This window comes from Eurypyga helias, unplaced genomic scaffold (genome assembly GCF_000690775.1).
Source record: "Eurypyga helias isolate BGI_N326 unplaced genomic scaffold, ASM69077v1 scaffold9208, whole genome shotgun sequence".
NCBI lineage: Eukaryota > Metazoa > Chordata > Aves > Eurypygiformes > Eurypygidae > Eurypyga > Eurypyga helias.
The window spans coordinates 76,918-104,863 of NW_010267533.1; the positions used below are offsets into that span (position 1 = coordinate 76,918).

Consider the following 27,946-nt stretch of genomic DNA (forward strand, 5'->3'; position numbering starts at 1 on the left):
ATCCTAAGAACCGAATAGGGAATGAACAGTCCCCCTTCTACCCTGCCCTGCAATTTATAAAGATTGGGTCATAGTGCGTTTCAAAAGTGAAAAGTTTCCTGAGGAAGCTGAGGACCACCAGAGTGAACGGGACACTGATGTGAGCAGGCAGGTAGTGCTGCAGAGCAGAGAGAAAGCTGTTTCTTAAGCACTCTGTTCTGTGATTCCAGCCAGCGCGGTGCCGGCAGCAATGGAGCCAGCCAGCCAAATCATGGTAGAGGTGCAAGGGGAGTGGTTCTGGAAACAATATTAAAATGGAGAGACCTTTGCTACAAATTTGCTCCTTGTGTGCTCGGATTATAACATTTAGGTACAAGATGTGGGAGCAGAGAATCTGTTTTGAAAGAAAAACCCCACAACCCTCTGTCCTTTTTAGGGCAGCTCGCTGTAGTCTAGCCTTGAACACACAGCTCTGCTGGTGCAGGCAGGCGAGTGTCGTTTATATCCTGGCTGACTTTAAACATTAACCCTGTTTTTCAGAAAAGCTGCCATCTGGGCTGCTTTTTCTGCTCTGTGTTGCTTGTTTGACCATGTGTCATGATGGCAAATGCAAGGATTTCTTCACAGCATTTGTTAAGTGCTGGTTTTTAGAAGTACGAGCGAAATAACCAGTAGGATCCTGGAGTGTTACGGTGCTGACAGCGAGATCAGTCTCAGAAAAGAAGGCAGACCCTGCAACTGCTGTAGGAAGCGTAGCAGAGGCATGAGTTAGTCCCACATTTATCAGGCAGGTTCTGCCTGACCTGAATCTCTGTGGAATGTTTTTCTTCACTGCTATTGCAAAAGCACACTAATTAATTGCCAGGAAGCAGTCTGTCCTCAGATTACTTCTTGCCTCCCAAAAGGCATTAAAAACAACATTACTAAATTTACAGAATCAAACACGTAGAAGCACCCAAGTCTCAGTTTCAGGGTTATCTGGACAGCTTCAGTTTTAACTCTAGTCCCTCTGTCCTGCAAATAATGCCAAACTTCTATGCATAGGGTAGTATTTCAGCATGTAGTTGAAGACTCTAGCTTAACACATGCCCAAAGGCATCTTATTCGCTCATGTGCATGAATGCTTCACCAGAGAGAGACCTGGCAAAGAGGTGCCCGTTCTGTGGGCCTGCGGGGTAGCATCCGCTTATGAGGAGGCTCAGGGCTGCAGCCTGTGTCTGACAGGCTCTGTCTGGTGACTGGATGTACCTCTCCAATGGTGCTGCTGGCAGCTCGGATGTAGATTCTGCTTTGTGGTGGAGAGCTGTGGTGCAGCTCCCTCTGTGCCTTTGTAAAACCCTGCGTGGCAGTTTTGACTAGGCTGCAAAAGACAATGTGTTGGAACTCACACGTCTGCGTTTGCAGCGGTTGAAACCCAAGGTCAGTTGGATCCCAGGGAGGACTGGACCCAGAGGCAGTCCCATGCAAGCTGTACTCTAGTAAGCTCAGTACTTACTGTGGTGCTACACCAAGACTTCCTGAGCAGCTGGATCATTTGATTCAGGCAGTTACTGCCCCAGCTATATTCGACTCGTGCCAGCACTCTCCATTTTAAATCTCTCAGGACTATGTCGCTGTTCCAATATATTGCAGTCGCAGGATTCCTGGGAGTGACTGACTGCCATGTAGACATACCCTGAGGCTGGCCAAAAATGCTGGCAACAGTGGTACCCACCCTAGAGCTGCTAATTTTATTTTCTGCCATTTGTGTTGTAAATCTGTTGTGGAATGTCTCTCTCTGTTCCCAGGCTTCCTTTTCTTGTTCCCCTCCTCCCAGGTTTCATTCTTCTTCCACAGATAATTACAAGCACATTTTCACAGCTAAGTTGCCCTTCTCTGTACAACTCTGAAAGGACATAATGGAACACTGCCTATTCTGTCACATATGCTTGTACATCAGACTCGGTATGATCTACCTGAAGCAATTATTTAATAACATTCTGGTTTTGAGAGAGAACTAGGTATAGCCTAAAAGTTCAGGAGATGCTGCTTCTGCTTTTGATAACACACTGAGGGGTCTTAGACCCCCATAAAATTATTATGTACCTAAGTAACTTGATCTAATAGCTTTCTGAAAACTGTCCTATGTTAGTTAAAGGAAGCAGAGATCAAAGACAGATAGAGATCTAAACATACGTAAATTTAAACAAAATCAATGGAGACTTCTGCAAGTGTGGGTGATTTGATGTGAGGAAGAGGTAATGATGGAGCACCACAGAACAGAAGGTGTGTTTGCCCAACGTGTTACAGTATATGATACCTGAGTAAGTTAATTTGAATCCCAGAAGTAGAATATCCCTGTTGTATTGACTTTGTCTGGGCAAGTTGTTTTTGCAATGACAGTAGGATATCAGGAGAAATGGAGAGGTCGGAGTGGTATCATGTGCCAGACTCTGGATAATAAGCCTGGTTTTGGGTGGGTTTTTTTTAGTTTGATGTAAAACTGCAAGGTATTTACAGGTGCAGTGACTGAAGCTGCTAATCCCAACATGTTGGTGAGGTACCTTCCCTCTATCATGTGTATCTTTTCTCATCCTTGTATCTTCCAAGTTTGATATTATTTGCAGTATTGGAGTGTAACTACATTGGAACTAGGCGTGGGAATGTCCACCTCCCATGAGTTTCTGGACTCATGTGGCAAACATTAGTGTGGTTCTGGGCAAAGGTTTCTATGGTTTTACTCTACGCTTTGTGAAGGATGTCTGTGTAATCCCTAGTGAAGCAACATTCTCTTGCAGTCCCTCTAATTTCTTTGTTTTTGAGCATCTTGTACAGCTTTACTTAACATAATAAAACTGCACCAAACAGGCAAACGACAGTCATTTAGAAACCCCCAGACAACACAATTTTTGTTTAATCAATAGCTTTATGGCTTTGCCAGCTCTGTCTTTCTTTTTGAAGCCTTATTCTGCTGAGTAAGCCAAGGCCATGTTAAATAGCTGGGCTGTAATGATTTGGCAAATCTTGCATATGCTTCCTGCTACAAGGGTTCTGGTTTCATACTTCATTGGCTTTGCTGGCAACAGCCTTGTGCTCCCAGTGACCCAAAACATAGGGACAGTACAAGTCCCCATTGTGTACACATCAAGACAGGAAATATTAGGTTTGCAAGTGCCATTTACCAAATAATCATTTGTTTTTATACAAGGGCAGCAATCTAACTGAAATATTTACTTTTCCACTAGCAGCTGGGTTCCAATAGCCTGTAACCCTTGCCATCTGCCTGGCCTGCTGAGTTCAACAGGTTCCAGGTGAAAATGCCTGGGGAAGGTGATAAATCCCAGCCTGTTGCTTGCAAAAGCCTTCAGTACTAACTCAGCAGCAGCAATGCCGGTGGAAATGATGGGCCCTCTAAAAATGTGGTTCCCTTTAGCGTTATATCAGTGGAAGGCTGCACTGTAGTGGAACAAGGGGAACTAGATAGGTTGAAGGAATGCTCCCTAGGAACAGTTTTCTTCTTAGTTTAGGTAGTTTTTGTACTTAGGAAAAGTATCTTTCCTTCAGAGGAAAAGTGCAGCTTCCTTTCTTCCTCTGGAAGACTCAACCGCTAGCACCTTTCGAGGGGTAAATTCTTTCCTGTCTAGTGCTTCCTTTATCTCAAGCAAAGAGTCTCGCTATGTAACATGGGATAGATTTAGCCCAAGAGGGCAGAACTCTTCCCTAGTATCCATCATGAGCCACCATAGTCATCAGTGGTCAAATTTGGATTAAAATGCACATTGCCTGGAATTAGTAACTTTAAAGTAATGTGGCAAACTGGGTTTTCCTGTAGAAGCATCATAATAATGACTTTTTCATTTTCTTTTCTGCTTTTATGCACAAGCATCAACTCCCATCTGCTCATTTGAAGGGTCATCCTCTCTATTGGGTGTAATTTTTTTACCTCTTTCTCCATTATTTCATTCTTTTATTGATACTTTTTCAGTACTAATCCAGATTTGATCCTGAGGCTTCTCTCCATTTAAATTAAAAACCCAACCTTTTTGTTTAGAAAAATGTATTTATGTTTTCTTTCTATACCTTAAGCGCTACAGTATGTACCTGCAGCTTGTTTGGAAATTTTTACGGTGTTTGATGAAGTAACTTTACCAGCTTTGCCAAATGCATTATTGCAGGTGGCACCTCTGAGTGTGATGTACAGAATGGCATGAGAAGGACTCCTACATGGGCTCCAGAAAGCTGCCATCACTTAAATGACAGGCGTGCTGCACCTCTTATCAGCTAGAGACCCTCTAAAGAGATATCTTCTTATGAAGATAACAGGCTTTTTTGTTTGTCTGTAATTTGTCTTCACATTAACATGTTCAAGCCAAAGTTATTCACAGCAAAAGGAACTCTTTTCCTGTGGCATTCTTAGACAAAATGAAAGCAAACTTGGCTTCGTTAGCCTTGAGGTTTGTAGGCAACCAGGCACACCCACTACCCAAAGAATTCCATTTCCGTATTGGTCTGAACATATCGTTCCCAAATTGCTTTGATACCACGCCATAATGTACAGCATTCCTGTTTGATATCAAGTCTCTCTCCCTGCCGATCAAATGAGTGAGACTAAGTAAGATAGTGTGCTGGGCTTTTAGAATCATTTATGAACAGCCAAGGCCGGATGGTTCTGGGATTATGCATTGGTTTCCCAGCTGCACCATTATGAAAAATCCCAAGAGTTTAGGGAACTAGTATATAGGAGCGTTACGGGAAACCAATTTTCCATAAGGAGGGGGAGCGCTCCTGAGTGATGGGAGTGGCTGTGACCAGGTTACCATTGAAAATTCCATGTCCTTATAGCAGATGTCTTCAGCTGAACTATTGCAGACTGATCCAATGCTAGATTACAACTGCAACTCCTAGAATTGGATCATGCATTTCCTGTGCAACTTCTCTTCTAGACTGGTTTATTTTTCCTGCTTGCAAGCGAAAGAGTGCGCACAGGTTTGTTACGGCCCGCTACAGTCACCTGTTATTTTGGTGACTCGGTATAAGAGTCACATAGGATGGATTTCTTCTTGCACTGAGTCTGCAAGCCCAGGGTGATTGGCAACGTAGACCAGGAAAGAAGAACAAAAGAAAGAGGTTGAAAAACATTTCTTTCTGTGAAAAGGGCTTGTGCTGCTCTGGGAACCATAAAGCATGTATCCACTGTCTTGGCTGGGGACTGCAGAGGGACTTGATGCTGGTAGGTTTCTATGTATTACAGTTATTTCACACCTCTTTGTCTTTTGATGTTGGCTATCTTCTCATTCCCACCTCCACGAATGGAGAATTCATCTCGCAGTGTGGGGAAGGCAGCCAGCATTCCTGACTCCTACAGTGCATTCCCTAGGCTGCCCCGCTTCCCCCAGTGCTCGGCGGTGGGTGGCTTCCTGAGGGGTAGAGTGTGGGACATCTGTGCTTACTTGTGCTGCACATACTTGGCAAATACACTCCACCTACTCACAATTATCTTTGAGTTTTCTTTTGAGGGTGTCTCGCGTCGCATCTCTTTGTCAGGTTTGACCCTCAGTCATGAACGTCGTTGACTGGAAGCGTCCACTGGTTTCACGGAAGTTTTGGAAAAGTGCACTCGAGTGATAGCATGCAGGAGCTTCCCCTTAGGTTGGTAACGCTCCGCGTGACAAACCCGGCAGCCGTTCTTACTGAGCTTTTGTCTTTCTTCCCTGCTGGGTGGGAAATCCCACCCAGCGATCCCAGGGTTGTGTCTTTTTTCCACCCTCAAATTTACATTCCCTTTTCATCTTCTGAGGAAATGCATGTCACATTTTCTGAGGTCTCGTTCTCACCCATTTCAGGCAGTGCTGAAAGCAAACAGCTTGTTACCCTTCAGCATGTTACTTCTGCGCTGCACTGGGGTGCTTTCTGCACATCAGGAGCTACAGATGGAGCACAGAGCCTCTGCTCACCAGGAAAGAAAAATGAGCGGGGTCTTTCTCTGCCCCCCACTGTTTCATTCATAGTCACACTGCTCCTTCTGCAACAGTTCCCTGCTTTCTGAAACCAGACTGGAGCAAGTGATAGAGCATTTTTTATGTCCAAGACGTGGACTGAATCTTGTGGATGGAAAGGAAACAGCTCGGTGCATACATTTGCAGGGTGATGGTACCCTTTGGCCCTCAGATAACTTTATTCTTGCTCTAAGGTGATCATGGCAAGTAGCCAGTGTCTCTTCATTGATAGCTTGAGAGACGTGATTCCCAGTGAAAAGTCACTGACACCTGTTTTACATGTGTTTTTTGATATACTTGTGTTCACCCCTTCAACAAGAATTAGGCTATTAAAGCAACCTTGACCCTTACCAACACTGTAGTGTCAGGAACCTGTTGCCTCTCTGTGGTGTTGGCATGTATCAAAGCATGTGAAAACATTTAGAAATGGTGAGCAGCCGGGTGGATGACTGCTGTGGAGATGGGGTTGTGCTCTAGGAATGTAAAGGGTCCTGGAGTCTACGTGCTGTGTGATGTTAAGGCCCATAGGGCCAAAAAAGCTAGAATGGAAGCTGTTGTGAGCTCTTGTGAACACAAAAGACAGTGAAATTACTACAGGCATAAGTGTGCTGAGCTGCTGATGCTGTTGGGAGGGTGTGAGGGCGGAGCAGGAGCATGTTTTACCCTGTACAGTCATTCCCATGTGATGTTGGGCAGTGGGCATGTGATTGGTTTCCTGGCATGAGCCTTTCCCACATCTCCATTGCCTGCAGAGGTTCAGGTGAGTCCCTTCTGCATCAGCACAATCAGTGGCCACTTCTAAGTCCCTGTGCAGTAGGGGTGTGGGCTGTTACAGCTGTTACATGCTCACCCCTGCAAACTGGGAGTTCTACCTTGCTTTGCATCTTTAGAAGTCTTCCTTCAGAGAGATGGGATTCTGAACAGGACAGGACCCTGCCTGTGCTGGGAGAGTTGGAGGGTTTACCCTGTGCTGTGTAGCCACAGGCCTTCCTGAGTCTCAACACATACTGCTGGAGCTGCTCTGGCTGACTGCTAAGCGCTCACGTTTAGAGCTTTGCGTTAGGCACTACGTGAGACTTGGCACGAAGCGAGCATTCACATCAGGGAGAATAACGATGCTCTCGAGGGAACGCTACCTCTTCAGTGTGGAGTTTCCACTGAGTTTCTTTGTGCATGTAGTGATCAGCTTTAGCTTTTCCTAGCACTCTGCTTGGTGGTACGCTCTCTGCTCGGTGGTACACTCCTTTTTCTGCCAGAACACACTGATTCTTACCAGAAACACTGTGATCAGGAAAAGGTTGCTCTGCTGGGACTACATCCTTCAAATTAGATCCAGTGGAGGCAGGCCACTGGAATGGTAAGTGTTCCAGCAGCTTACCAAAAGTCTTGGAATACATCAGGCAGTGCCTGCCCTGCTGTGAATCAGCCACTCTGCAGAAGAGGCAAGGATTCACAAGAGAGAATCGCGTGAGCAAATACCCACTGGAAAACTTAGTCAGTAGTGTGAGCATGGGATATTATTGCTGGGGAGAAGATCATAAGATGATTCTCCCTGTTCTTCGTGGCCTCGTCTAACTTCCATCAAACTGACGAAAGGACTGTCACTGGTAGCAGTGGGGTTTGGCCAGCTCTGTTACAGGTGTCTAGGAGACATGGGCAGCAGGCTTTCAGATGAGATGTTTGGGCAGAGTAAAAGGCCACGCTGCCTGTTCCTGCCATGTCAGTCTCTCATGAGCGCTATCTGTCCCTTGCGGCACAGGCTCATACTTGCTGCCTTCCAGATTCCATGGCAAAAGAACTAATTCTTTTTAAATGAAAACCATATCATAAAGGGCTGGATCTGTTGTGCAGCTGAATAAACCACAGCTTTCCACACTGTTATTCACCATAGGCGTTCGTGTGTTCTCACTCGCTCTTGTTGACTTCTTGGCTGTTTGATGAGTAGATAACCATATAAAATATCTGGTTACTTCATTATTGGAGAGTGACATAGACTTGGTTATGAAAACAAGAGTCCAGTAGTCATGGCTCCCTTTAAATGTTGTCTCTCCTGATTAAAAACCCCACAATAGCTCAGCACCCATCCTGAACACCCTTGTTCTAGATAATGTTATGTACTCAATGACCATCTTTGATTACTTCAAATGCTTTAAGTGGGGTCTCCCCCTCTTCATCACAGCTCCCCGGAACACCTCCTGACAGCTTCTGAAATAGTCAAGTTACATTTAAGTGACTGTGTTTACATGTTTGAAAAGCACAAGGTGAAAAAGCCTGTTTTCCATTAAGCCAGCAGTCTTCGTGACCGTTGTTTTTGTAAGAAGGTTACGCAAGCTGTTTCACTGCCTCCTCCCCAGCCCAGCTCAGCTCACCTCAGCGTGTTTCCCGGTGTTTGTTAGTTTGCCCTCCATCCAAGCCTCACTTGGACTCCCTTCTGACCCCTCTGGCTGTCTCTGCCTCTCTCTGGTTGCTTTGCAGACGCATCGTCTGCCGAGGTCACTCTCTTAGTGTCCTCATTTTGCACTGCAGCTCCTATTGTAATCCCAGCTCTAATCAACAACCCCCTTTTGCTTCTGCTTCTCTTCTGCCTTTATTCTCAACTGGTTGGAAACCTCATAACTTGCAAGATACCAGCATTTTACATTGAAACGTTAAACATGTTGAACCAGTTCAGAAGTAGGCGTCTTTCCAGTGATGCAGCTTCAATTTCAAACATTAATAAAAATTCCTAGCATTGAACTCGATTTGGGACTGGACAGCTTACAGGCTTGATTATGTGATACACTGTCTCCTGCTTCTAAGTTGCTGGTTCAAATCCAGCCCAAATCAGTAGCTGCTGAGAACTGTTGACGTATGTTCTCTGCTTGGTGACCTATACAGATTTGCGTTTAATGGCCATGTTTAATGTTCTCAGCTGTCAGCCACACACCCTGCATAACCTCCTTCCATACCAGCATCTTCCTTTGTGGTTGAGGTTGGATGGACTACAGAGATGGGACTCCCTTCTTAACCATCCATGGAAACCCAATGGGAAGTGGGAAGGGACAGCCTCCTGTTACAAACACAGGTAGAGAAAAGATGCTTTCCAGCAAACAAAGATCAGCCAAGAATGTAAAAATCTTAGTGTCCCCACTGAGCTTTTCACTTGGAGCAAGAGATATCACTGCCTTGTCCTGTCCCTCTCCGTACTGGGGACATTGCTGTAGCAGGCCCTTTGCGTTGGTCTGCAGGGCCGGTGGCCCCAGGGAGCTCTACCTTTTTCATGTCTTGCCAAGCTTGCACAGTGGCAGCAGTTTGTGAGTTAGTTCTTCAGGAAGACTCTCCCTTAGATTTCTCTGTCTACAGAAGATGGACCACTGTCCTCATTCCCTTCTTGGCCGCTGGACGGCCTCGATGTCCCTTGGAGAAATGGTGTCTTTGAGGTCAGTGCCAGTTGTGCAGAGAGCAATCGATCGTATGTCCCGCAGAAGTTTAGTAAGCAGCTGGGGCGGCAGCCAGGTCACCTTGGGTATCTATGCTAGGCCTGAGTGTCACTCGTTTCTAGAGTGAACCAGTGTTTGACTTACCCTCCCTTGTTTACAAACAAATGGAAAGGTTTGGCTTTCACGCGGAGGCTATGGAGAAGCTCTTCCAAACAGCCAGCTGAAGTGCTGATTTGAAACAGAGGGACTGTAGAAGCTCATGGTGTTTCCAGTTCTGGGTGTGGTTTTTTCAGTCTTCCCTTTTTCATAATTCTTTCTGCCTTTTTCTGAAGAAAGAGCTCGTCTTTTACAGCTGACGGTATTATCTATCAAGCTTGCCGCTTGCCCGTACTTCATAATCTCTCCCAACCAGAGAGGAACTTTATGATACTAATCCTGGGGATTTCTCAAGTGGTCTGTTGCTAACCACAAGTTGCAGCTGTTGAAAAAATTTAAAGCGTCTCCTAAATCAGTTTTCCCCAACCCTTGGCGTTATAACTCAGGTTTGGGGCTTTTAATGGGAAACCTATTGAGAGTCATCGTGGTTCTGATGGGGATTTGTTTACATGACCTTCAGAACTTCGAGGTGCAGTGCACAGTGTGTTGAGGGCAGGAGGAGGCTTTCCACAGGCTATGGTGCACTTTGGCTCAGGCTTTTAAAGAATAACAGGAAACATTGGAAAACGAGCTGCGGGTAAACAAAGAAGTTTAGTTACATTAACTGTCTAGAGGAGAAGCTCCACTAATGACCGAAACAAACAAAGCAAAGTGCATTTATTTAGCATTGCTGTGGGAAAACAAATGGCTGTTAATTGCATTTAGCTAAAAAGGGTTACACAAGAAATCGGCTGGCTCAGGCCCAGAGTGTAATTCTGGCGTCCTGACCCAGTTCTGATTGCGGCATGTACTCTGACGGAGAAGTGTCCTGGAAAGGAGCACAGACTTCAGAGAGGCCAGAGATTTGAGAGACTGTACTGGTTTTTATTCATAGCGATGCTACTTTAAAGTGTCGTTCTACAAAAAACAGCATCAAAGTTGCTGCCTCCCTGTGACTCCTGATAAAATTTGCCTTGTTGTGATTATGTTAACAGTCAGAACTCAAACTGGTCAGTCAGCTTGTTTCTGGATTCACATATGATAAGCAACAATAAATATGCTGCAGGACTCCTTTGGTGCTGCTTTAAGTGTCTTTGACTGGTAACCAATGCATTATTTATATTAGAAAAGAAGCTGGAGTGTGAAACTAGAGTCCCGTTGTGCTTACTCTGAATAAACATAGCATGAAAGGAGTTTAAGGGCTGACAGTCTAAGCTGTTCTTGCTTGCCTTTGTCTTGCTTGCCTTTGTTGAAGCTCATTGTCTTCAGGAGGAGAATGTGATGAACCAGAGGCTAAAATTTACCCTCTGCTTAGAAAGGAGGTAGGGACTGTGGTAGGAACAGCACAAAGGGAAATAGAGTCCTGCTCCTCTGTAATGGCTCTGCTGGCTTTGCTGTGTAAAGGATAACATGCAGCGTGTGTTTGCTGCTCCTGATGAAATGGACAGTTACGACTCGGAGAGCACAGAGGGCAGTGGTTTTGCAGGGTGATGTGGTGCCATTTTGACATTCCTACTTCTAATCTAAGAGCCATTCTTATCAGCTCTTTTTTCAAGATCTGTTCATGTAAGAATAGAACTCTTTCCAAATGATTATCTGCTTCTAATTCCATGTGAACTTCTGAATAGCAGGTAAGATTAGATGATCACAAAGAAAATGCAAAGTACTGAATCAGCGCTTGCAGTGCTGTTTAGTACAAATGCAAAATGCTCTGTCCGATTTATTTCTGCTAAAAGGAGGGGCACAGTTCATTAGTGAAAAGAACCAGCACGGCATTACATTTACTATGTGTTTAGAAAGAACTGACCCCTTTGATGTAGCTGGAGACCCTTGAACTTCAGAAAAGAATGTGTTAGCATGCTAGGGTATGCCTTAGTCCTGCAGGTCATTTAATCCTTTCCTCAAGTGAGTCATTGTAAGGTAAAGTAGATGCTGGGAAAAGTTCTGTACTGCCAATTAAAACAGGCTCCAAAGGTGTTGCTGGTTTCATTCTACCAGAAACTCATCACAGAGAGGCCAGGAGAGGTTGCCTATGTACCTCCAGGCCAGATCCCAAGCTCATGTAAACTGGCATGGTTCTTTTGACTTAGCAAAGGTCCTTTGCTTTATACCAATAGGTGTAAAGGATCAATGCCTTTATGCTTATGGATTTTAAAAGAATTTCTGTTAGGAAATCAGTAATGACTGAGAAAGTTGTTGATTTCCACACATGTAAGAAGGGAATGAATTTCAGAAGAAGCCTGTAAATAACTCTGAGCCGTGTGTTCTGACTCAGTCTGTACAGACAATATCTTCTATCTGCCTCAAACACCCCTGCAAAATCAAAGCTGAGTAATAAATGTTAGCCTCAGCGTTTCTCCTAGGCAGTCATCTTTCATGGAGTCAGGATTAAAATAAAGGACAGGAACGTACTAATTAGTAACTGTTGCCCTTGTTGTTTGCCAACAAAAAAAATCCCACTTTCAACAAATTTAACAAAGAATAAATGAAGTGAATCAGAAAGCTAGAGCATTAATCTTAATTAAGGCACTCTAGACCAAACTCATCTTTTGTGGAAGAGATAAAATCAGGGAGCCTAAAACACTTTGGAAAGTCAGGAAGATGGTTTGTTTTTACCTTTTTCAAGTGGAACAGCTGAGGTGCCGGCGAGGAGGCCACTCGGGAAGGCGCCAGAATGGAAGTGCTGCCAAGTCCTATCCCACAGCAGCCCTGACCGAATAGAAACCTGAAGGACCCAACTTTGAATCTCAGTACTGGGGCAGTCACAAGGCAGGCAACCTGACAGAAACCTTGGAAACTTGCCTTGTTTCCATTAGAAAAATTAACACAATTGCTGCATGCCCACAAGCCTTCTAAACTGGCATTTTTGGGCAGGCAAACTTTCCTCTGGAAGATTTCCAGCAAGCTTACATACCTTGCTTCATGGTACTTTGCTCTTCCTTTCATGAATTTTAGGAGTACGAACTTTAGATGGGCTTATTTGCATTGGAGGAATACTGCTGGAACTTTCTAGCATGTGAAGAGTTTTCTCTGTGTGTAGAAACAACATGGGTAAAATATTTGGAGTGAGATCCAGGCTCCATTGAAGTCAATGGCAAAACTCCCATTCACTTCAGTGGAGCAGGAATTTCACTCTTTACTGTTTTGAAGTTAGAGTTACTAATAGACTGTTAAATTATTCCTGCATGCATCAAACAAAATGTGCTTGATGTTAATGTTTCTGTTGTGTTCAAAACCCACAAAGGTTTAAAAACAAGAATAACTATGGACTTCTGAGTCTAAAAATTATGTTAAATGTAGTTTTGCTAGAAATAATAATGTCCCTGGAGATAAACCTAAAATAATAGACTCCACCATATAATCTTCACTTTAAGCTAAAAATAGCATAGATGGCGGTTTAATGTAAGCCATAATTATCAAACTGCTGAAGCCAGTTTTGGTTCATTGCAACTAGAAATGTATGTTGTGTTTAGGCTTTGAACAGTTGAGTCCCAAAACTGGAGAGAAGCAAAGCCAAGAGCATAGTCAGAATGCAAACAGCAGCCTCTGATTTGTTGAGAAATAGCATGGATGAAAGATTCCAACACCATATTTAAAGGGACTGCTGCTGGCTTGCTCCACCCGGCCAGCTGGAGACCTACTGAGTTCCTATTAACCTGTGTTTTCAGCCCCAAATTGGTGACTCTTACTTTGCTAGAAAGTGACACTGGCCATACGAAGCACCTTTTGTCTGAGAGCCATTTTCCATTTCATGTTGGAATTGAAGGAAGAATGTTAACGTTTCAAAACGTTGTTATTTCATACGATTTTATAAATATATATTTAATGATCATTTCAAAGTAGGATGGAAACCCCCTAACTCACTCGTGCTGCCAGACAGCGTGGTACGATGGGGGGAGTGAGACTGCCAGTCAGGACTTCTGACATTTCACTGGCATAGCAGCTGACCTTGGTCACATCATTTATCCCTTTTGCCACCGTGAGAGCTGTCACAAAGGCTTACCTCCAGCAGCGTCTCACCTTCCCATAGTGACACAAATTCACTCTGAACAGCGATCTGCTGTCACAGCCCAATGGCAGAGACTGCGTTAATGACAGAAGGGTCCTGAGTGGGAAGTTGGATGGAGGTTAAAGTAATACTTTTCTATTTCTGAATATTTTCGGAACTCTTCACTGAATGTGTTGGAATTCCTCCATGTATGTTTATGCTGCACAAAGTGCTGTTTGCTCAGACTGTTTTGCTGTGTGGGTCACGTTCTGTTCTTGCTGAGACTGGCATGAGGCAGTCGTGGTGCTTGTTAGGACAGTGCCTGCAGAAACAGGGGCTTGATTCTGCCTCAGGCTCCTATCTGAGCACTGCTGTTCGAGAGTCATAGGCTAATTTAGGTTGGAAGAGCCACTGGAAGTCATCTGATCCAACCCACCGTGCAAGGAAGAGTCAGCTTCAAAGTTAGATGAGAGAGAAATTGGACAATACCACAAATTTAGAGAAATGGTTTTCCTAACAATGGACTTACTCCCAATTCACGCTGACACAACAGAATTGGCCTGTCTCTAGTATTAATTTGTGACCATTCTCAGTATGATTATAGGGACCATATCCACTACATTTGGGAAAGCAATCCAGAAGTTTCAGTAGCTACTACCTTTGCTAGTCTAGCAGACATCCTTCGGCTGTGCTACTTCGTCACTTCTCCAGGTTCACTTCTCATGAACCCTCAAATACTTACATTTCCAGGTGGGAAAGTCCATAGGAAGCACTTTTAAGTTTCAAACAAATGCCGAAACCTTCATGAAATTAAGGCAATGGGTAAATTCAAGGAACCTATATTTATTCATTATACAGGTGCCCAGAGCAGCAGGTGAATGATTTCGTGTTACTTGTGCAGCCTGTTTGCGAAGAGTGTCACTCCTAAGTCCACTGGTAAATGAGAAACCTGCATCATAACTTGATAGGGTTTTTTTGTCTTGTTTTGTTTCAATCAAACAGCATGGGAATGAGCCATGATGACGATCATCAACCCTGCGCAGGGAGGTCTCATATTATGTCTGGAGAATGGGTGAAGGGCAGGAACCCAAGTGATCTTTCCTGGTCTTCATGCAGCCGCGATGACCTTGAAAACTTCTTAAAGTAAGGATTGTGCTGATTATCAAAAATACGATCAGGCAAGAATCTAATGTGTTACTTGAAAGTGAAAGTCTAAACAAATCTCCTTTAAAAGAAGTGTGTGCATGTGTCACTGGGGGGTGCAAGTTTGAACACGTCTCCGTTATAGTAGCCCCTTTGAAAGTGACGTTTGCAGAGAGGCAGAAGAATCATGTGCTGTTGTCACGGTACTGATAGCTTCTTAAAAACTATCCCAGGTCACCTTCATTTTACAAAAAATGCTCTTCATGCTTGCAATGACAGAAATCTGTGTGTAGGTGGCCAGAAAAAGTCTTCCTCATTGAAGGATGCTGCCACCTTTGTGCTGCAGCTTTTACCATCATTATTATTATGAAATAATTCTTATTTTATGGAAACTTTATTTTGCCTGGAAGTAATTGGGATGTGTTTTCTCACCCCTTAGTGAGTGTTGGTTTTAACACAGTTCACTATTAAATTACGTCGACTGTGTCCATATTTCAGTGCATCACGTTCAGCATTGCAGGAGGGATTTCTGTCCTGCTGCTCATTAACTCTCGTGTACAGTAGTAAGCGCAGAATTGTGTGAACTCTCTAATTGTGGTCTTAGACCTACAGTGCAGCTCTGACAAACAGTGTCTGGCACAGCGGCCAGTGCTTTTGTTGCTAGAAATGGGTTCAGCATGGAAAATTCCGCACTCTGGGGATTAGAGGTGGGAAAGAAAGGAAAATAAGGAAAGAAAATGGCAAATCTACTGTTACATTAAAAGCATGAAGTTGAAAAAGAAGTTATATCTGAACTCACTGACCACTGGTCGCTGATAGAGGGGAGATGACAAAGTGACATTCCAATTTCTAAAAGATTGTTGTGAAGGTAAAGGGAAAAATCTTTCCTTTATGCCTGTGATGGAAAGAAAAGAAGTCAAGGGCTTGAAATTCAGCTAGGGAGATTCAGGCTCGACATGATAGAACGCCTTCTAGCCGTCGTAAGGTTTGTGAAGCTTCCGACTTGGTAGCCTGAGGCCAGAACTGCGTCTCCATCCGAATTTTAGGAATAGTTTAGACAAATGTTTAACTCAGAATAGTATGAATATAGTGGATTCTGCCTCGAGGCCTGGGGCCAGGGAAGAGTTCCCAAGGACCTTTCTGTCTGTATTTTTCAATGATTTAGAAGATTTCCAGATAAATCTGGGAAAAATCACCTCTGTTTCACACGAGGTCATCAGGTTTCCTGATAAAAGAGAGGACAGCAGCTTCTCTACAGCAGCGATCTAGCAGTCCGGTTCAGAGGTGCTTTCCCTTAAAGGCATATTGAATTCTTACACTCCACAGGTCCAAGGTCAGCACCTGTTTGCTGGTAACAGACCCCCGAAGCCAATATGCGGTGCGGCTCCCTCACAAACTGCCTGGAATGCACTACAGTGCCGATGAACAGTGCCAGATACTTTTTGGGACCAACGCTACGTTCTGTAAGAATATGGAGGTAAGAGCTCATGGGGTGTATCTGGAAATAAGGTGGGAAGTGGAAATAAAGCTGTCAAGCGTCGGGGGCAAAAGGAATCTGTACTTTCCTTGCATAATGGGATTTTCAGCATGTTTAGCGCTGCTGAGACAAAATCGTTAGTCAAACTCTCATTGACCTTCGTGTCGCAGGACATACTTCTGCAGTCCTCCTCCTTGCCCCACACTGGTCTTGTTAATCTCCTTGAGCAGATCCACAAAATTTTGTTTGTACTTGGTCTTAATTTAGGGACAGTTCTTTTTTGACGCTGTTTTGCTGAAGTACTCAGTAGAGGTTGTTTTGCTGGCTGCCCAGCTGAGATGAAAGTCACTTCTTGGAAGAGTGTTTACCTACTTCCACAGTCTCAGCTTAAATGACTGACAGGATCTTTCAGGAGACCTCACCTTCAGAGCCTTCCAGTGTTCTTAGGAGCTGGCTAACTCTATGCCAAGGAAATATTAATGACTGCTTGTTCGATGGGGCCATTTAGAGATTTGTGCAGAATGAGGCCCCTTCCTGTGTATTTTCTAAGCAATGTGATATTTAGTCAGGATTTGAGTGCAACATGGCTTATATCACATGGTTGGTTGGCAAAAAGGAAACGCTGATTTTTGGTGGCTCTAGAAATAGGTCGTATTTGAGATACACTGGCAGCCCAGAAAGCCAACGGGATCCTGGGCTGTATCCAGAGAAGCGTGGCCAGCAGGGCGAGGGAGGGGGATTCTCCCCCTCTCCTGTGCTCTCATGAGACCCCACCTGGAGTGCTGCATCCAGCTGTGGAGCCCACAACATCAGAAAGATAAAGACCGAGTGCAGCGAGTCCGGAGGAGGCCCCGAAGATGCTCAGAGGGCTGGAGCCCCTCTGCTATGATGAAAGGCTGAGAGAGTTGGGATTGTTCAGCCTGGAGAAGAGAAGGCTCCGGGGAGACCTTATAGCACCTTCCAGTACCTGAAGGGGGCTACGAGAAAGGTTGGGGGGGACTTCTTACAAGGGCCTGTAGTGACAGGACAAGGGGTAACGGGTTAAATTGAAAGTGGGGAGGTTTAGATTGGATATCAGGAAGATATTCTTCACGGAGAGGGTGGGGAGGCACTGGGACAGGTTGCCCAGAGAAGCTGTGGATGGCCCATCCCTGGAAGTGTTCAAGGCCAGGCTGGATGAGGCTTGGAGCAACCTGGTCTAGTGGAAGGTGTCCCTGGCCATGGCAGGGGAGTTGGAACTGGATGATCTTTAAGGTCCCTTCCAACCCAAACCATTCTGCGTTTCTATGAGATGAGGCTGTCTGTCTTGTCCTCTCGAATTTAGACAGCTAAACTTTTCCTAAGGTCTTGCACATAATTAGATATCCTCATTCCGACAAGAGCTTGTCTGTATCCCACTTTAGATAGGGACTGGAGAAGTGCTTACTTCCAGCGTGGCCCTGGAGATATCCATAAGAAAGTCATGAAGCACTGTGTCCTGTTACCAACACCACCTGGCAGCGTTCTGTCCTATATAGACAGGCATGAAGCAGCCAGGTTTCTTGCTGTCACTAACTAGCAGTTTGTATCTTTTAGTTGTCCCTTATTCTGAACAGTCTTAGGATCTTAAATCAGTGTTAACAAAGAAAATAATAATTGGTGATAACTGAGGTTTCTTAGTGCCAAGTGACTGAAACTGTTGAACACATGCAAGTCCTGGGAACATGCTCTTAGTTTCACATTTGCTGTTTTATTTATTTTGGATTTGGAAACTACCTCATATAAAACAATAAGAAAAGAATCTGGGTAGGTGTATTTTCCAACTCCATCAAGAAAATGCAGACCACCAGGACTACTGTACTGGAAGCAAAGTATTAGAATATAGGTCTGTAAAGAAAACCCCAGATCTACCTAGGATGATTCAAGTTCTTCCACTTGTGTGGGTGTCACCCAGCTTGATTGCTGTTGGAAGGGATATTTGCTATTTCCCTTGTTGCGATAAAAAACATTCTGTTTCTGGATAGTCCGTTGCCTAATGAGAATGTCAGCTTACTGGTAGGTGGTCAGCATTTCTCATGCAGAAATTGCCTGTCCAGTCTGGAATTGATTCAGGGACAAGTTGCTTGCCAGAATAACAAGCCAACAGGCACTGTTCTTCTCAGTTAGATACAGACAGCAGGTGTTTGTGTCTCCCAAGATTTTTCACCAGTCTTATTATCTGACTTCTTTAGAATACAAGGAAAGCTGCTCTTTCTTCCATCGCTCCTTTAGTGTCTCCCAAAGAAAAGCATATTTGCAAGGACTTCAGTACTTTCTAATGTAGAAACTTGTAGAACTTCAGCAGATTAAAACCAATTTGCAATCACTTATTTAGAAGTATTTTTCTGCTACAGATATGTGTTAAGAGTTAGCATTCACACTGGGAAGCTGTGGATCAGTTATGTCACATGCCACTAATTTAACTAAATATTTCCATCCTGTTATGCTACTCTGAATTGGCGTTTGAAGGCAGTGAAAGGATATTCTTTAGAGGAAATGATTGGCTTTAATTTTTAAATCTTCGAAGTTTGCGTTCTTTTCACCTTTGTGTTTCTCCTGCCTCATCTGCAGAATGCTTGTATCGTAAGTCTCAAAGCTGTCTACAAAAATATGAACGAAAAAAAAAATTGGCACTAGTCATTGGCATTAGCTGTAGAAATTACTGGCAAATACAGCTGTCTCCTCTTCTAGCCAATGGTAATGTGGTATTTTTAATTCAATAAAGTATTAAAAAAATCCAAATGTAAAAGTAATAAACATTTGACAGTAAATATTTGTTACAAGAAGGAAATAAACTGCAGGAAATGAGTGTCCTCAATCTTTTTATGATTTCATGTGTCTACTGACTATTTTCTTATTTAATAAAAGAGTTAAATTATAACATTTCTTTGGAGATAGTTGAGCAATAGAGGACCTATATTCAACAATGCCATAGAATCCAGTCGTAGAGCAAATTTCAGAGATTAGATGAATCCAAAATTTTAACATTTTTGAGAAACTACAGAAACTTGCTGTGCAGTAAGTTCTTTCCCTTAAAGGCATCAAGGCCCAACGTTCTAAAGGAATGTAATCTCAGGTGCCTGAATGCTTGGCAGTATCTGGACCTTGGACATGGGTCCAACTAGATAGTTAATTCATGAGTAGTCAACCTTATCATAATACTTCAGATTTCATCTCCAAGATTATTCTTCCATGTTTGTTTTCAACAATAACTCGGATGCCCTAATACAAAATAGGAGCCCTCTGAGTGATGTTTGCCAAACAAACTATCCTGCTCCCAATTCACAGAACACAACTGAAAACATACGAGGTAGGCTCAGCTTTACATAAACTGTACCTCTTGATGTTCAGTTTAAATTTGCTTGGGTACTATACCTACATTTTAATACACTAAAATTTTAAAAATAGAACTAAATAACAGCACGAGTATATGATAATCGTTAATCATAGCCTGTCGTTGTAATCTGTGACCTCCAAGTTGTGTAATTTAGCATCTGGTTCTGTAACACCAATGTTAGGTAAGATATACTAGTGCATGTCACCTGCTTAAGGAGCTGTGGAATCGGGCTTTCAACCTGGGTGCTTGTTAGGCAGGGAACAATCAGGCTCTTGAAAAGCACCGCTTCTGTTACAACAGTGTGTGAATAATGAATGGCAAGATTACCTGTCACTCCTTGAGGGAATGCAAGTCCATTTTGATGTGTGCTCTGGTTTTGGATTAACTTTATCCTGAGCATTGGGTGAGGCCTGGCTCATCGTTGTGAAAGTAAATGTTTTCATGGCTCCGTGGAAGAATTAGTTTTGATCTGAGGAACTGAATAAGAAACCAGAAGTGGAGCAGTTCTCAACTGAGATGATTTCACAAGGATAATCAATATCTGAATATCTCTACCTCCTTCACATCTGAGTTACCTAATTTTCTCTGGCGATACGCAGGGGGATCAAAAATGCATTCACACGGTGCTTTCTGTGAGTCTTTCCCATTGTGTGTCTTAGGCCTTGTCTGATCGGCAAGAGCGCCTGTCGAGCAGGACATGCAGATGTGCTTCTACCGCATCTGACATGCTGCCTCTTTTCAGGTGGGAGGCTGCACACCTACCCCCCTTGCAGTGTTAGAAGAGCTTTTGGCCCACCTACGAGTTTGCACAGTGATCCTTATTTGGAGGGAAATAAGTTCCTTTTAGCAGAAATTAAATAGATGACCATGTCCTTCTCAATCTCTGAGCAAAATCATGATGCGAGTTAGAGGAAAAACGAGACTACACTGAAACTGCATAGTGCATTCTCCATGTGACCCAAACACGGAGATCCTTGGGAATTCTGGTCGCTAAATGTTGATGGGAGTCCAGGGCTAATGTGCTAGGTTGTGCAGATTACAGGGAGTTCGACCTGTCTGAACTCCGTTCTTCAGATCCACGCTGCGTCATGAATCAAATATTGTGAATTTGTTTGACCCCTATGCCAGAGGAAGCAAAAAGCTTCAGCCCCGCTCGAGCGATGAAGGCTTTAACTCCTTGCTGTCCCCTTTATTTAGCAGTGCTGCCAGCAGGAGGAATAGCGCAGGTGGTTGATGCTGAATCTCTCGCAGGGCAGAGATGGTGTTCCTCCACCAGAAACGCGTACAGACGCCTGGTTCATCACCTCACGGGAAAACCCGCTGTGTGCTTAATCAGAACGCCGGGTTTATTTTTCTGATGGCATGCCTACGAACAGAGGCTTTTGCATTCAAATTATATTTATGGAAAAAATGTGATTTCTCTCTCTTGTATCCAGTGTTTGGCTTTACGGTTTATAGGCCTTCTGGCTTATTTATTATTAACACATTTTTGCGGGTTTTTACATAACCAGTATCTTTCAGGATTGTTTTGAGTCAAAACTGTGCTTAGGCTAAAATAGCATGTGGGAAGAGATTAGCATTGCTGCAAAGAGACTTTTTTTTCTAAAAAAAGGGACACACTCAACTCAGATGTAACTGGGAATGTGAATTTTGACATGACACTGTTTTTAGAAAAATTCAAACAGGTAGAATTGGCTCTACTTGTTTTTCTTAAGTTCAGGTTGCTTTTTAACAAACATGGGTATCTCCCAGTATCTACAAGCACAGCGAGAGGGCAAAGTCGATTGTGAGCCAGAGGAGACTGCCTAGACTTCTGGGCTGAAATGGAAAAGGAGAAGAACCAAAAAAACAAAGTAAAGGAAGAGCAACAATTGTAATAATCAAGAGGATTTCACATATCCCTTCAGTTTTCATATTTGATGGTATGGTGGTGAATATAATTAAGCAATTGTGGGTCTCTCTGTGGTCCTGATCTTGCAAAGAGACTGGCTGAGTGGGCTTCTGGACTCCATGCATGGGAATCAATGGACCACTGTCTTTTTTCTTTGCAGGGCCATTTGCAAGATCCAGATGATAATAGTAAGCCCTGTTATTTAGTAATGCATAGAATATTTGCAAGACTGTGGTAAATAGATTGAGAGCTGATTTATCCTGAAAATAATAGGTTGCATTGTCGTTTTCTGTACAGCCAGGGACTTTGTCTACATAATTTTACCATTACACACTTCAGCTTCTGTATAAATACAGTAATAATAATAAATCTGGAAGAGGATGGGTTTGGTTTTCCTGAGGCTTGCAGGACTGAAGCCTTGCAAGTCTAAAATGAGATGAGAAGATTCTTTTTTAGAAGTGAAGGTAACATTTTCCTTAATTGCCATACTATATTTTATAGTTTTCCTCATGTAGGTTGTTAAAATTCAGACTGTTTTCATGTTGCCTGTTTCATATGAAACTGAAGTGTCCTATTTCACTGCTTCTGTATGTTGCAAAAAGACCTTTTTCTCTTTATTTTCAGTGGAAATACTTTTTGTTTAAGAGAGAGAAAGAAAGAGAAGCAGAGTTCCTGCCTGGGCAGCACAGCCCAGTTTACAATTATTGGAATGCTTCAGAAATTTTTGTACGTGTTTCAGTTTGGAAGATGGTCAAAACACATTCTGGTGCAGTGTTTTAAAGAAAAATAAAAAGAGAGAGGGGAACCAAAATAAAATTATAAAAATACAGTGTGGAAATTTAAGCATATAAAAATAATAAACTCTTCAAAATAATACAGAGTGCCTATTAAGAATCAAGCACTTGATTTTGGCAATTCTGTATCTCTTATTAAGACACAAAGGGGGGGAGAAAGAATTAGTGTAGCCTTGTGATGTGGCATCTACAGCTGAAGTTTGAACTTAGCGAAATTAGCCAAAATACGACTGAGTATCGGCCTGAAAATAGTGTATAACAAGCTTGAAGGGCATTCAGGCCTCTCCCATTCGCCTTCTGGGAACTTCCCATCTGCAAAAGACTTCAAGGGAAAACTCCCATAATCTCACAACCACATCTGAACACTGTGTGAACATATCTAGCTTTATTTTCCTGTCCCTTTCTTCTCTTTTACTGTGGCCATGAAACACGATCTGTGATTTCATTCTTTTAATTTCCTTTTTTTTGGGGTGGGTTTTTTGGTTTTTAGTGGACAATATTAAAAAAATCACTCCTTTCTGTATCCTACTGTCAGATATTAAGGCGTGAGGAGTTCACTGGGAGCTGCTGAGTGAATGTTGCTCTCAGTGAAGACAATACGAGATGGATGTTGTACAGTGCAAGGTCAGAATTTTAGTCTTTAAGTTGAAAATACAGTATTAGATAGGAGTGATGAGGTTGATGATGGAACTTGCTTGAAGCTCTCGCCCTGCCTTCATCATGGGCAGGTTATCTTCTCCTGAGACGGATTACAGCATAATACTGTGAACTCAGAAGCCTGTTCTTGGTGGGGCATGTCTTGTAGGAACCTCAGAGCAGCACTTGGCCCATGGCATGTACAACAGAATGCTAATGTAGCTGCTGTCGTTGTGATGCTGTGGTTAGCTCCAGCTCTTTCACGTGTACTGAGGTAGAAACTGGTAGTAAGTCAAAATACAAGGTTTCTAACATTTGGTTCGAAGGAGCGACTGTTCCAGTGCCTCGTACCACGTGTCTCTACTTCCAGGTTTGACCGCATAAAGATGCCTCTAGGATTTCTTCAGCTGATGTAACATGTATGGTTGTGTTCTCTTATTTAAGGTGCTGAAATCTGAGCTCCTCAAAGCTGAAGATCACATACAGCAGGGAAGAATTGTGTGTTGGTAGGAAAGTGGGTAAAGCTTATCTTTTTCTCCTTGGATTTTGTGTGTCAATGAATCATAGACCCACAGAAGCTAGTTTCAGGAATAGAAAAGATTAGTGTTTAGCATAGGCTGCTTTGCCATAAAATTAGTTTGTGGTCTCATTAGTGCTATCTTTCTGATCTCTTTTTCTTTTGACTATTACTTTAGTGATATAACCTTTTAAGAAGCCTTTTCTGGTTGCATCTAAGAAGATTATATGATCATTTTTTATAATACGGGCTGAGGTGCTTTCTATCCAACAGTAAAGAGATCCGCTCTTCTCTGTCATTAGTGAATAAAATTGCACATCATGAAACGGTGAGATTGTTGCCCAGTTTTGTTAAAATGAGCCGTTAGTGGTTATTAACCTTTGCCTGAATATTCTAGGGTAGTCTTTGTGTTTCTTTCTCAAGCTTTCCCTTGTCTTTTGGATCAGGTCTGTCATTTGGACAGATTAGATGGATCCACTATTGGACCTACCACTTGTTCCTTGGAATATCAGCTCTAGAGAAAGGTCTGGCCACTGATACGTGTAGCCAAGCTTCGCAGTTACCTTGTCTGGGCGACGCAGGGCTCCTTTTTAAAGTGCCTTCCAATTTTACGGGACTCTGATTCTAAGCACTTTTCAGCTGGTTTTCAGAAGCGAGAAGCTCTGGGTGATAGCAGTGCTTGACTGCCTTGTGAGCCTTTGGAGATCCTCAGTTGTTTATGCACCCAGAACGACAGACAGCAGGAGTGTAGAAATTGAGGGCGTAGTTTTTCTCACCTTGTTGTGCAAAGAATTCCTCCTCAGAAGCATTCTGTGAGGCTTCAAGGATGTCTACATAGTGCCTTGAACAGGAAAGTGAGTGTAAATCGTGTGTTTATCATACTGAGTAGGTGTTAATTAGGATTCTGTGTATAAGTAAGTTTTCTCTCACGGTTAGCTATATGCCAAGCCAAAATCTTGGCGAAATAAAAGCGACCTGATACTTTACTGAAAGCCAGCCTGCTTATAAGCGTGCCTGTGTGTTGTGTGGTCCCCTGCTCCTCTTCCTTAAGGATATTTACTCTAAGTGCTTCTTCATAATCCCCTCATTTTGACAGTAAAATTGGTTTCATGGTGGTTTAATTCTGCTGCTGGAAATAAGAGGTTCCTCTTTCCAGTGGGCAGTAGGCAGCAGGAACAGATTCATTCTCAGGACAAGCAAGTGTTTCTTTTTTTGGATGAATCCAAGGTGAGGGAGTGAATGAATGTGTAGGAAGCTTTTGTAGAGTTTTTCCCTGTGGGAAGGGCATCTTTATCCACTGGATTCTCTATGCGTTGGAGATTTGGCAGATATTACCCTTGTAGGTAATAATCTGAGGCTTTGAGACGGGGAAGCGCCGTGAGCCCGTTCTTCTCACTGACACTGTATGAGGTCGTTGGGCAGCATCATGCTGATTTTAGTAACAGTGGTGATGCAATAGCTAACCCAGAAACTAGCAGGATCTAGACTTACTGCCTGTGGGCAAAGAGCTGGCTGAATTCATTCTGGCTTCTCCTCATCTCCAGCTGCAGCACTGAGTTAAAGAACCTAAAATAGATTACTTCCCTAGAGCTGCATGCGAGTGGTCGTAGCGCTTCACACGCAGCAAGCCTGTGCTGGCACACGTGTGGGATGGAGTTACACGTAAGGTAAACACTGTCTTCAAAACAGCGTGGCTTGTGAAAAAGCACAGAAAGCTGTGAAAGGTGGGAAGGCCCGCAGCCAGACATGTTCCTGGGAGTATCCCAGGAGTTGTTTCTGGTTTTACCCTGAAGTTTAGCCAGAGCAGGCGGGGTGAGCCTGTGACTGGGACACGGAGCAGGGACTGCAGAGCTCTGAGCGGCGTTTTTGCTTCTCTCTCAGCAGACTTCCAGCAAGACATTTAATTCCTTTCTGTTCCTCGTAGTCCCACCTATAACAGAGGGATAAAGCTTCCTTTATTTCCAGGCTCCCAGAAGTCTGTTTAGATTGCAAGTTCTTTGAGGAAGAGAAAACACCTGGCACAGTAAGGCCCCTTTCTCAAATAGTTGCCATTGTAGTACCTGTAATCAGAAGCGTCCTTCACCTGCCGAGCAGATATCTCCTAACTCTGGAGTTTCCGGACTGTGACCTCCCTCAGGACTGGTTTCTAACAGCTGTGCAGACAACTTTTCCTACCTTCTAGGTGTTTTTGAGAGTCTGAAATTTGCACCTTTATAAAAGTCCCATTTTATTTTGATTTTTTAATTTTATTTTCTGTCTGTATAAATTCCATAAAGGTTCAGTTGAACAAGCATTTTGATTTAAAATAAACAAAGAAATTTAAATTTATATTGAAATACTACTTTTCAACAACCATCTCACTTTTAAAAATTTTATTTTGCTCTTGGAAATATTTCAAGCTGGGAGCTGATCCAAAGAGGACCTTTCCCCACAGAGAGTTTCAACAAATCAGTATTGTTTTCCAGTGAAAAATATCTATCATTGGAAAATCTTAACTGGCACTTTTGGAATGCTGTAGGGAAGATTTTGCAGGCAGAGGCCTGCCTTCTAAAAACTTGTTGCTGAATTTAGAACCAGTGGTCATACAGCTCTTTTGATGGCTTCTGCTATATCAGTGTAAGCTCTGAACTGCCACTCGTATACAAGCAACCTCCTTTCAAGTCCTGCCATTTCTCACTTTGATATTTCTCCACAAAGCTGGCTATTTAACTATTAAAAAGTCACTCACTGTGACGGGTTAGCTGTAGGACTGCTTAATGGGGATTTTTGTTCGGGTTTCTATTGTAGCCGAGGAGGATATATGATCTCTTTTGAAATGAGCTATTAACATGATAAAACATCTTGGGAACATACAACACCAAAGCTGATGGTTTAATCTCTGCTGGGGTATCTGACTGCTGTATTAAATACAGGGAACTGCACTAACGAATGTTTGAGCTTTGTAGTGGTATGGCACTAGAACACAGGGCTGAAGCGCCGTTACCAGATTTTTCTGTAACTGTTTCCTGAAATATGCTTTGCATTTAGCTCTCGGAATCAAACACAGAGATACTATAAAAATCCTATGTTTTCCATACCTCGAAGGTGGGAAATTTCAGAAAAGTTGGTGTTGGTAAGAAGGATTTTTCCTTTATTTATCTCCCTATAAATACATGTGTGTATGTACGTATATATGCACAAATGTAGCTGTATGTACACACATGTATGTGAGTATTTGCACCGCTGTATCCGTAGGCTGGGCTCCTTAATTCTGCCGTACGGACACAGCTGTCTGAGGTTATCTCTGCCCATTGCTTCCCCCAGGCCACGGCTCAGACCTGGGCATGTTAGCTGGCCTTATCACCTGCCACGTTCTTGTGGGCTATGGAGGAATTCTGGTTGGCAAACAAAATTGTACAAAAAGCTGCTTCATTTTTATGACTTTCTCTTTTCACTACCCCCCCTTACTCCTCCAGTTTTACATCAAGGAGGAGAATTTAACTCTAATTTACCTGCAGCTTACAATCGAGGGATTTGAAGCTGAAGCTTAACAAATACTGGCCTTGCCTAATGCACAGATATTTAGCAGTGGTGCTCATCTGTGTCTGGAACAATTTCTTTAGGGATGTGGTGAGTTCCATTCAGCCAGGATGTCTTTCTCACAGAAGCAGAGGGTTTCCTTACGGAACCCTGGGGCAAAATTGAATAGGTCATTGAGGAGATCAGGCTTGAGGGTTTCTCATCACAATCTGCTCTGAAGCTTCATGTTTACATGTGAGAGAGGCTGAAGCCTAGAAAAGTGAAAATATAGGCTATGTCCACCCTTCATCTCTGATGCTTGCCTTCATTTTACCTACCAGCATTCTCCAAACACCGTTTGAAGGGAGGCACCGCTGATAGTGCAAGATCACTAATTCACAGTCATCAAGGGAAAAGAGACAGTTCAGGTTGTCACACAGTTACAGACCTTGCCTTAACAGTGACATTTATAAGTCATCGGTACAATTATTTGTAATGCCAAAGAAACTGTTAGAGTTTAGCAAGTATTTCATGTTCACAGACTGCATTTAATCGTGTCCTACAATTCAATTGTGTCCGTGTAGCTACCTCCTGTGATACCTTCCGCTTAGGTCTCTTGACATGCTTTTAATGTATCTTAACTGGTTTTGAATCCTTTTTATTCATTCATATGTGTTGTCTTAACAGAAGGAGTCGTCACCTTTAGATCCCAGTGACTTAACCCAGGTGCAAGGGTGCTGTAGCTTTACAGCTAGGAAAACAAGCATCCTCTCAGAGCTGGAAGTGTGGCATTTTGGGAAAAAGCTTTTTCAGTTTAAACAGTTTATTGCCTAGATCAGCATTCATTCTGTAACGCTTGTGGACAGTTAATTGATGTGCTTTTTGGTGTTAGACCTCTCCAGGGAAGGCGGGATTTTGAGAGTCTGGGAGTTGTGGTGGGGAACAATTGATTTCTCAGTAAGCTCTGAAATCTTCTGCCTCAGTATACCTATCTGTAAAACAGTATGTGATGTCCTCATGGCTAAAAGTGGTGCTTAAGTGCTTTCAGAGCTGTGGGTAAACCACTAATTAGTCACAGTCATTTAGTCAAAATTAGTAAAGTCTGGTGTTTTCCTGTATGCGCTTATTAGTTTGGGGAA

General features: G+C 43.2%; 1 protein-coding gene across 1 annotated transcript in view; it reads left to right on the top strand.

Annotated features, from left to right (window-relative positions):
* The window catches only part of ADAMTS17 (ADAM metallopeptidase with thrombospondin type 1 motif, 17), a 175,757-nt gene that overhangs the window by 67,861 nt on the left and 79,950 nt on the right, over positions 1–27,946 (top strand). The window contains exons 7-8 of the mRNA XM_010157450.1: positions 14,499–14,639; positions 15,966–16,116. Coding sequence (XP_010155752.1) covers positions 14,499–14,639; positions 15,966–16,116 — 292 coding nt within the window. The remainder of the gene's footprint in view (positions 1–14,498; positions 14,640–15,965; positions 16,117–27,946) is intronic.